General features: G+C 54.6%; 1 protein-coding gene across 11 annotated transcripts in view; it reads right to left on the bottom strand.

The window, feature by feature from the left end:
- Window positions 1-251: 251 nt before the first annotated feature.
- Window positions 252-11,133, bottom strand: part of BRD1 (bromodomain containing 1) — a 52,092-nt gene continuing 41,210 nt past the window's right edge. For 6 of the 11 annotated variants that reach the window (XM_058568115.1, XM_058568116.1, XM_058568117.1 and 3 more), the window contains 5 exons: window positions 5,601-5,736; window positions 5,023-5,150; window positions 3,731-3,840; window positions 3,236-3,390; window positions 252-1,754 (listed from right to left, as the gene is read on the bottom strand). In XM_058568115.1, coding sequence (XP_058424098.1) covers window positions 1,571-1,754; window positions 3,236-3,390; window positions 3,731-3,840; window positions 5,023-5,150; window positions 5,601-5,736 — 713 coding nt within the window. In that variant the 3' untranslated portion in view covers window positions 252-1,570. The other 5 variants (XM_058568122.1, XM_058568124.1, XM_058568120.1 and 2 more) reach the window with 4 other exon arrangements.

Below are 11,133 nucleotides of genomic sequence, written 5' to 3'. Positions count from 1 at the left end.
CGAGCTGTGAGCTTCTGCAGAGCCAGAGGAGGGGGCTCACGTGTCTCAGCTCCAGGGCCCGGATGGACTGTGACGGCTCCAGCAGGAGTTCCAGGCACGAACCCTGAGTGAGGACCCCGTCCCGGAGCTGACCACAGCCAGGGCCTCGCCCACAGCGATGCTTCCGCCCAACCAACTGGCCTTCTGCCCTGGAGAGTCAGTGGTCCCCAGCGAACCACAACAGAGAGAAAGCGTCTGTCAGACACAGAGCAAAACTAGCAAAGGAAGACGTTTTATTTTCAAGTTTCTATGGAGATATTACAAACAATGGAGACTGAAAAGGAAAAACATTTAAAAATTTTAAACTACCACTTTGAAATAAAAATATGATTAGGTAAAATAATAAATAATGCCATCCCATGACAATTTTAAGATGAAGACATGTCACGAGCCTCGATGAGCTAGCTGGCTGGGGACAGGCCGCCAGGACCCTCGCCCCTCGCCCAGCCTCCAGGCCACATGCCCGCCCAGCGTTCCGGAGATGTAGGAATGAAATGGCCACACCGTCCAAATCTTGACTTTATTTTTTAATATAAAAAATGCAATTTTGGAAACCCACCCTACCTTTTCCCCTAACATAATGCTTTACCTCTTAAAAATAAAAATAAAGTACTAATTCTATATACATCACATGTACCATACAAAAATGTATCCAAAGTTTCTATTGCTACCAAAGTGTTCTAAATTAAAACAAGTTACAGAAAGCCCCTCATTGTAAACAAAAGATTACAAGTTACAAAATCAAAGAACACACAACCAGAGTCATTTATACAACAACCAACACATCCTGCTCCCAAAGCAAGTTGAATTTTTATGTGCCTGTATAAAAATGCATATCAATATATTTTTGCAAATTTATTTTTCATTATAAAGCAAATGAATACACTTTCTACAATAAATAATCCGCTGGGAGGCACACCCGTGGGAGGCTGGGGCGGACAGGCGGAGGCTGGTGGAGGCTGGCGGGTGGACAAGGAGAACGAGGGGGAGGGGGAGGGAGAGGATGGCAACACCCAGAGGAAGCGCCCGCCCCAGCCCTCAAGGGGCGGCGGAGTGTTTTTGGTGATTTGCAAGTGATGTACACAGCATAAATTTATTCTCCACCTCTTTCCACAAAGTACCATTCAAAATAATGTCATTTTCTTTCTTAAAATACACATTTGTCATTGTAAATTTACATCCCGTCTTATTAAATAAGTGGTACTCTGTGTAAAGAGTATGATTTACAAAATTATTAAACATTCAAAAGTCTTTAAAAAAAAAAAGCTACAGATCAAAGAAAGTGACGCAAGCAGCACCCTCCGGTGTGACCTGTGATGGGCACAGAGTCGCGCTCAGAAGACACGCCCATGCTGTCCACAGAGCGCCCAGACGGGGATGGTTTTATAGAAAACTTGGAAATAAAACCTCCCCTCTCCCCAGGGAAAAAGAATCCAAGAACTATGCCTAAAAACAAGAATAAGTTAAGTCTTGAACAATATACAAATGTACAGCTTATCAACACTATGGACAAGGCACGGGTGCACCGCCGTCAGTCGATGTCACTGAGGTCGCTGGCTGGCTCCCCGTGCACGCGGCTCAGGTGGTTCATGGCGCGGTCGAAGGCGATCCTGACAGCCTTCCGGATGCTGGAGTTCCTCCCTTCCATCATCTTTAACTTGTCTATCGTCTCGTCAATACCAAGGGGAACCATTTTGGACTTAGGGAGCCACTGCCTTTTTAAAAGAAGAAAGATGGGAACGGTGAGAACCGCCCACACAGTAACTTCAACACACTTCACGAAATCATCCAACAACACAGAGCCCTCTGGACGACATCAGGCACTCTGGGGCCAAGGGTGGGAAGAGAAGTTCTCGGAAAACCCCTGAGAGCGGGGCAGCTACATTGGCCAGCCTGGTCAGCCTGGGGGCCCCAGGGCAGGCATACGGCCCCACTCTCCCACCGCACATCTCGGGGGGGTGGAGGTTCACGGAAGGTACAAGAGCCAGGTTGTCACCTCCTCTCCTCCACGAGGCTTCCCAAGGAGCCACTGTGTCCTGGAGGCTGGTGGGAGGCAGGCACACCCATCAGTCATCCACCAAGGGCCGCACGAGACAAGCACAGGCACGTGCCAATGAGCACGCCCATGTACATGTCTGCACACACTGACACACACACACCAACACGTGCACACATGTATACATGTACACACGTGTGCAGACACACACATATGTGTACGTGTGTTCAGCCATGCACTCACACAAGACATGCACACAGAGACGTGCACACACATGAGTACATGTGCACACAGAGACCCCATGAAAGCAGCATGGGAACCCAGCAGTGGGGCCGCCAGCCCTCAGACTAGACCAAGCCTGGCGTGAGCCTCTGTCTGGGTCTGACTAGGAGCAAGTCAGAGTGAGAAGAAAGATGGGGACAGGGGTGCTGATGGCCACCACACATGCCCTGGGGGCTGGCAGGGCTGCATCTCCTCAGGCCCCACAGGGTCGCTCCACAAGGTGCACTCAAGCACCCTCACCCTCCGAAAGGCCAGGCAGCCACTCCACGCCAAGCAGCCTTGGGTACAGAAAGCACCGCAGTTCTAAGGGGCAGAGCACCTAAGTCAAAGTCGCCTGGGGAGTCCGCCATCAGTATAGTGAGGCTTCAGAGCTGAGAGGTGCTGTGGGGACGGCTCCTTCTGCGTGCACCGACAGCCAACATGCAGCCTACACTCAGGGGGTGAGGGTCTGAACCACGTCATGTCAGAGGTCCGAGAACTATGGGCAAGGGAGGCCCAAGGCAGGGCATCTCCTGGCAGAGCACTGGGGTCAGGGAGCCATGTGAGGTCTATGAGTACCACGTGGACCCACACAGGTAAGAAATGAGGAGACAGGGCCCGGCCGGCAGGATCCAGGCAGAAAGGAGAGCTATCGGAGCAGAGATCCGGCCAGGTGCTCAGTGCTCACACCCTGTCCCCAGGGGGGGCCTGGGCCAGCAGCAGCGCCCCCACCTTAAACAGTGGCAAGCACTGGCAGGGCTTGGCTGCTCACACACATCTCCATGCATTTTGAGGCTTACATTTACATTGACGATGACAAGGTGGCAGACGTCAGGGCACAAGGACACAGTGTTCCTGCAGCATCTGCACAGACGCCCAGGCCCCCGCGTGCCACCAAGCCCGGGGCCTGTTCCTGCCCAGCCTGGGCACTGGACTCACCAGCTCCTCTTGTTGTCGAAGAAAAGAACAAGGAAGAGCTTCTCGTCCGCCTTGGTCTGCATGTGCTCACCAATCTTTAGCACGTCCAGTGGTGGGGCCGGGATGGTGACCCCGTTGTGGTGGCCAGGCACACGTGGCATCTTGGGGTCGATAATCTGCCAAGAGAGGACACGTGTGGGTCACGTCTGTGCACTTGCACGCCACGCCGTGGAGGAGTCTCTGGCCCCAACTCGAGGTGGGTTTTGAAGGAGCTCCACAGACACCCTGACACTACAACACCCCACAGGCAGGTCTCTCAGCAGGTGCTCACAGGACACCCGTCCCCACAGCAGTGGGGGGACAGCTCTGGACTTCAGAGCACAGGGCCACACTGCTCAGCGCCTCTGCTCCCCGCAGAGCAGTGGTGCCAACCCTGCGCCTGACCCACAGATACAACCGGCACGAGATATGCAGACTTGGGTCCTGGCCCCACGACCTGCCTGTCCTATGGCTCACCAGGGCCGGGTACGAGGGGTAGCCACTGCACTTGGCCCACACGACTTTCAGGGGCTCGAGGACGGAGGCTGCAGCATCCGTTGAAATCCACATGCTGTTCTGACCAACCTCTGGGGAAAGAAACGGAAAGAGTAATCAGAAGGAGGGCAGAACGCCCCCGTCCCCAGGACCCGACACGGCTGCGAATGTCTGAGGCCACCACAGCCGGGTGCGAGTTGCCCCCTGCAGCCACCTACCAAGCAGCAGGACGGTCACAGATGCATCTGCCCCCAGCCTGAGGGCACATAAGGCCTGGGGGAGGCAAAGAGACGGACCCCCTGCCCCGCTGTGGGTGTCTGGGGCCTCTGACTCCTCTCTGCTGCTGCGACACTGCGTTACCCCATAGCCTTGTCCCAGGGCCTCCAACCTCCAGGTTCCCAGCATCTCCCCCTTCCTGAGCCCCCCATGCCAACCTCCAAGGAAAGGGCCCCCCACTGCATCTCTGCAACTGACATCCCAAATTTAAAATTGCAGCCCTGGCTCCCTCCATAGAACCACCACCTGCTGTGCCCTCCCCACTCCTCCCTCCCACACCCGACCCGGCACAGAGCCTTGCCTCTCAGAACTTCCCCAGGAGCCCACCAAGTCCATGTCCTAGTGATGGAGGTCCCGCCCAGCCCCCAGTCCACTCTCCACGCAGCCAAGGGCAAGGTTCAAGGCCACGCTAATTGGCCTCTCTCTGCTCAGAACCCTCCGTGGCTGTGTCACTCCTTGCTGTGGCCCTGCCCCTCCCACATCGGGTCTCTGCCCCAACACCCCCCCACAGCACTGCACCTCCTGCAGCGAAAGCTGCTTCCCCCAACTCCGAGTCCCAGCTGCCCAGCTCAGTGGGGCCCTCATCCTCCGCTAATGCTGAAACTTGGGGAACCACCACCCTGCAGTCCCACATTGGGCTGCAAGTGACAGATGAGCCTCAATAAACATTGGGGGGCCTGGACAGCGTTTGATGACCAGGAACCATCTGGTGCTGAGTGTTCCACACAGAAAACAATCAACTGAAAGACAAAATCATCACTGCCCCCTCATGGTCCCCAGCAGTGGCTAGAAGGACTCCGGCCCGCAGGCCCCATCCAGCTCAGCAAACCCGCCTGCAGCCATCCTCTTCTGGGAGGGAGCTCCACAGACGCTGGAGAGGGAGCCCAGGACGAGGTGTGGAGCTCAGCTCTGAGGTGGAACGCAACCACAGTGGCCACTGTGGGCGCCCATGTCCCTGCATGCTGCCTTCTGGAATAGTGGCCCAAGAGAGGACTCACCGGCCGCGATCCTGGCCGCCCTGGCGTAGTTCCCATTCTCGATGCAAGAGATGAGCTGGCTGCGGTCCTCCAGCGTGTGTCTGCGCACCAGGGCGGGCTTGCCCCGGCCACACTTGGGTGCGCTAAGACTTCAGGAGGAAAAGTACAGCTGCGTCAGAAAGCAGCTCCTTCCTCTCTGCCCCATCTGTGGCCCCAGAGCTGGGCCCTGCGGGAGCTGAGCCGAGAGCCCCACAGCAACCCACACAGGGAGCGGGTCCTGCCCAGCAAGCCCGGGGCCGTGGGACCCCCAGCTACAAAGTGGCCTCCACGGGGCAGACGGGCAGGGCTGTGCTTGCCGTCGTTTTGATAAAGGCAAGGCTTTGGGAGGAAAAGATAAAGTATAAATGTAATTGTACATTCAAAAACTGCTAATTTTTTATGTAGAATGTTTCCCATTCCTGGTTAAATTCTACAAAGCAGATTAATATAAAACACAGGAAACTGCCCCTAAAGGTCAGAATACGCAACCCCCCCAAAGTCCAGGGGCCACGTCGGGGTGGGGGAACTGGGTGGCAAAGGCAGGGAGGTCGTGCGCCCACCTCGAGTCGCAGAGCGGGCTGCTGCTGGAGGAGATGCTGGACTCTGAGGCACAGCGTCGTCGGGGTGCCGCTTTCCTCCCCGGGGCGCCGCCCAGCTCCTGTTCGCTCCTCGCACCCCCAAAGCCATTGGTGAGACCTGCAACACAGGCACGCAGGCGCCTAAGCTCAGCTCTGCCAGAGCCGCTGCTCCAAGTGCAACCATCCTCTCTGAACTTGGAATAGACTGTACGAGGACGCTTCATATAGGAGGTCCGACAGCATCTTGTTTTTTCACCCCATAGCCCCCAGCACCCAACACCGAGCTTGAGACACAGGAGACACAGAAGCACTTGTGGAATGAAATAAAGATAGCAAATTATAATAAATTCAAATCGAACTAGTTCAGAGAACACTGGTCTAAAGAAGGTGCTCTTCTTCAAGAAGTAAAAATTTTAAATAGGTTCCACAAAGGCAAAGAAAGGGGCATCCAGTTATTTCTTCTAGATCAATGGGTTGTGCACACTTGTTGATCTAGTCCACATTGGGGAATGAGCCGCATCTGGATGAGGCTCCTTGGAGTCTAGGCCCGGTGGGGCCACCTCCCTGAGGAGTGACATCACCACCAAGACTGGATTCACATCGAGGAGCACCAACGGGCACAGCAAGTCTAAGTTTAAGAAAAAAATCTTCCAAAAGGAAAGTATTCACGTGAACCTCAAAAACATTTTAAAACAAAAAACGAGCATCTCGTTAACCTAGGCCACCACGTCCAGAAGCGTCCGAGACGATATATCGGCAGCAGACCCGTGGGGTGGGCCAGTGCCACTCCACCTCGAAGCTAGAACTCACTGGTTTTCAAATAGTCTAAGTAGCTGAACAAAACACCATCACACCATCTGGATGTGTGAGAAGTGCTTTAATCAAAGCAGATCTCAAAGCCAAATCCCTTATCCTCCCCCGAAAAGCCTGACTTTATGTGAGTAAACAGGAAAAACACATTTGTCCAGGTCTCCCTCCCTCTGATGTCAGAACAGGCAGGGGTGATGCCCCGTGCAGAAACCTCACCCGCAGAGGCACAGTGAGGCTTGGCCGTGTCCAGCACTGCTGGGCCCCACCGGCTCCCTCCGTGTGCCACGGCTGGAGGGCTATGCATATTTCCCCCCAAAAAACAATCCCATTCCCCAAGCTTAAATTTAAAAATTCCTTTCTTTAAATTTTTTTTGAATCTGGGTGGCCAGATTACAGGGGTTTTTCATCTGCTTCATATACTTTTCTGTATTTTCTTAATGAATATGACTTACTTTTAAATAAGGGAAGTGAATAAACTTTGCACTTAAGAAATAAAAATGCAGAAACTGGACGGGTTTTGCGGCTCTCTGAACAGACCAAAGCTATGCATTTTCCTAAGTGAACTCATTAGACAGCCTGCTCCATTTCTGTTGGTCTTAACACCACTGGCCTTAAGAAAAACTTAGTATTTTTAATTTTAAACCTAATTCACATTCATAAGAAGTAATTGCAGATAGTTGGGGGTGTTATACTCATTAAGAGTTTACTGAACAATCTTGAAAAAAGCAGGCCCATAAAATACAGCAGTTGAGCTGACCCGGCGAGCCCCATGGGGCTGAGACCCGGCGAGCTTCCTGTCACCTCTTAAACATAGATGAACCGACTACAGCCCATTCACAGCAGGTTGGGAAAAATGATGAATAAAGGAAGAGGCCTCATATCTCAACTCCCAAGGTGCTCTGAAGCCAAGAGTTCTTAGGAGGGCGCAGAAGGCACCATCCAGGCCCACCGGGATGTCCCAAGAGCAGAGAGACCCCCAACTCTGAGTCAGGGACAAGCCTGCCCAACCCAGATGGATAGGTGGACGGAGCCCAAGACACAGGATCCAGTCTGAGAGAAGGGGCCACAGTCAGGCAGGAGCATGTCTGGCACCCGGGACCAGCGAGGCTACGAGGTCACTGCCTGTCCCCTTGGGGACGACCCCAGGACATCACCGATGCCATGCCGGGTCCAGACACACGCTGTGGCACCAGTCCAGGTGACAAGGACACACAGCCACGAAGCCACCACATCTAACACCCCTGCGACCTCCCAGCCGTGTCTTCGCTTCTGCCTGCAAAGCAAGCTGACTGTATGCCTTTTCAGGCCAAGCAGGAGCCAGCTGGGCCCAGATGAGGAGGCCTTTCTAGAAACGCAGTGGGTGAGTCTCACCACGTGACAGGTATGCCGAGGCACCTGGGAAGAGCCTGAGCGAGGGATGAATGGGGTCTGGCATCTGCGACTGGCTCCTCCCCATCCTGCGGCAGGTGGTGGCCGCTGAGAAAAGCAAGAGAACAGGCAGTGCCCATTATAGACGCACCTGGCACAGGTCAGGCGAAGGGTGGGGCGCCTGAGCACACGCGTCTGGCGAGAAAGGAGACCTGGCACCAAAGCACGGAGCAAGGCCACACTTGAGATGTCCACTAGGAAGACAGCACAGGCGTCACCTGCACCATGTGCTTGGTGACAAACAACCTGAAGCCAGGCTCCACAAGTGACACTAGGGGAAAAGATTAAAACGTGGGGAAAGTCCTCAGTGAGACAAATGAGAGAATGGTCATGTCTCCCTCTCACCTTCCCGAGGACTTAGAGCACACACCCAGGGTGACGAGTTACTCATATACACGGTTTCTCACATGCTACCCATGAAATGTCACTGAGCACCTGCTACGTGGCAGGCACCGAAGACAAGCCCAACAGTATGAGGCCGCTGTGGCTGTGGCAGGGCTCCACAACAGCAGCGGGGTCTGAGGGGCCGCCCAGCCCTCAGCCATGACCCTCACAGCACGACCTCTCCCCACCTCCCTCACTGGCCCCTGCCAACAGGCTCCCTGTGCAAACCCTGCCTGCCAGCTGCAGCTCAGGGAACCCCGCCTTGGGGACCCTGCAAGGACCTGAAATGACACACAGTCAGGCAGGTTCTGGAGGTGTGCACCGAGAGGGGCCTGTGGGCCATCTGCAAACAGCAAGCATCCATGCAGTGCCTGAGCCCCTCACCAAAACCGTGCACACAGCAGAGTGTACTTTCAGCAACCATCTCAGCATGAGGTAATTTTTTAAATGCTGAAAGTAAAGTCAGTGTGCAATGAAAAATAAATTAAAAGACAAGGTGGCTATCAGGAAAAAGCCAATGCCCTCCAACACATGAGCTGCACGTTCCCCACGGGGCACTCGAGACTCTGTGCCCATCCCCGTGCCATCTGGGCACCATACGGACTTCTCAGGAGACAGCAGCAAAGACTAACCCTCCTTCTCTGCCCTCAAAGGTGCGACCCACTGAGCCGAGAGGTGCCCTGGCCCTGCCGCTTCCCACCCATCAAGGCCTTTCTAGGGCACATCCAGGCCATGTGCAGATGGGGTGCCCCAAGGGTCCTCCTGAGACACTGGTCAGCAATGGCTTAATCGGATCTTTAGAGAAAGTTTCCCAAAGCTGGGACCTCCGCCCTGCACAGTTCACACCCGCCAGGGAGCGAGAACCCCTGGTGCTCCCCCAGGTGTGACAGATGACCAAGGTCCACACCCACTACGCCCTCGCTGGGCTTTGAAGAACCTTCTGGATAGCAGCTCGGCAAGAGGCAAAGCAAGCAGAGGGCTGCACTCAACCACCCCGGGCCACGTGGTGTGGGCGCAAGCGCTTCCACCACCACCCAGGCTGCTACTCGGCTCCTGCTGAACACAATGACACGGGACAGACATGGGACCAGCGTCAGAGGCCACAGGCACCGTGACTGCACTCAGCCTCTCGGAGCAGTGGGGCATGCCCATCAGTTTGTTACATACATGTTTTATTTTTACTATTGGCAATAGAATTGCCTTTCACGTGCGTTTTTCAACCTTTCAATAAAAACACAGCAAATATGTAGAACCCAGCCACCCTGCTTTTGCCTAGACTGTCTCCAAGAAGACGCAGCAGTGGCGGGGAAGGCTCACACGGGATGCCTGGCACGGGACACCTCCAGTCCCACGGGCAGGACTTCTGCTCGCTGCGGCAGGCGTTGCATGTAGTGACCAGACAGACCAGGCTGCCGCTGCTCAATAATCCACGGGGAGGACCAGGAGGCAGTAAAGGAAAGAGAAGGGAGATCAGGGAGAAACCGGGAAACAAAGATGCTAACAACCAAGGGAGAGATCTTCCAGCTGTGGCGTGTGGAGCATGCGGAGTTCCTTCCCGAGCCCGGGCGCCCCAACCCAGATCCCCTGGTCATCTCAGGCCCGGTTCTGTGCCGGCTGAGGGCGGGATCAGAATCTCTGTCCACGTAAGTCATCTGTGGATGCAGCAGGCTCTCCAAGCACTCGACTCTAAGGCTTCCCTCTGCATCGGTCACACCTATCCACAGGAGGGGCCGAGAAAGCATCCTGCCCGCTCAAAGAGGGTGCTGGCGGTCCTCGTGCCCCTGCGCGGTCCTCCCGCGGGCCTCTGGCTCTGACTTACAGAAGGGGTGGGTGGGGTGGGGTAGGTCTCCTCCAAGTGTTGGTGTTTGTGTTTGTTTGGAGGATGGCTGAACGGATGCTTCCAACGTTATCCACAAGAATTACGTGAAATGCAAGGATGCAGTGATCTCTCTGCGCTCCAAAATGACCGCTTAGCAGAACTCCAGTCCAAGTTGAGTAAGAGAAAATAATTAGGATCCAAAGAGTGAGCTACCCAGCATGTTAGTAGTTAAAATGAGAACCTGGAAAACAGCGAAAAAGCCATTTAGTCTGACTGAAAGGCACCAAGAGACCAGCCTCCTCCCTGAATAGCCTAAGGACACAAAAGACTCTCTCCCTTTCTCTCTCACACCCACACACACCCCGCCAGTGCAAAACGGGAATCATGCAGCAGGAGTCTCAAGAGAAGAGACAAGTAGCACAGAAGTTCTGGTCTGACTGTTCAGCACTGGAAACAAGTCAGTGGTCATGGAAGAAGGAAGCTAGGAGACAGTGCAGGCTCTGCGAGACGTGACCCCAGGAAGCGCAGGGTCAGGTGCTCTAACGCTCCACAAGGTCAGGAAGTGCCACACAACTCGCCCAAAGGCGATTCCAGCACTGCGAGAGCAGGGAGGACCCACAGCAGGGCCGGTGTCTCAGAATGAACAAATCTGTTTTTACTCTAACTTGGAAATTCTGCAGCACGCTGTGGAACACCAGAGAACGCCCTACAAGGCAGAGCACACGGATGAATCTCTGGAAAAACCACAAAGTTCAGAATACTTCAAGTCCTCAGACTGCAAAGACTGCAGCTCGGACCAAGAAATCCAGGGTGTGCACACAGCACCAGGAGGCTTGGGCAAAGGTGAGGCCAGGAAGGGGTGCCGGGAAGGCCACACCAGGCAGCGCCGGCCCTCTGCCTGAGTGCTGAGCGGACCCTAGTGCTACTAAGGCTCCAGGCGCACAGGACAGCATTAGGACTCAGCATGTGTCCACTGAATCTACTGCCATTCTGGAATAAGAAAGCAGAAACCTCCATTTCAGTCAGGACCAAAGGTGCAGGAGCTCCTCCAGGTGCCCACTCACTGAAGGCCCG

The sequence above is a fragment of the Diceros bicornis genome, chromosome 25, assembly GCF_020826845.1.
Source record: "Diceros bicornis minor isolate mBicDic1 chromosome 25, mDicBic1.mat.cur, whole genome shotgun sequence".
NCBI classification, from domain to species: Eukaryota; Metazoa; Chordata; class Mammalia; order Perissodactyla; family Rhinocerotidae; genus Diceros; species Diceros bicornis.
This window is presented reverse-complemented; position numbering and strand designations above follow the sequence as displayed.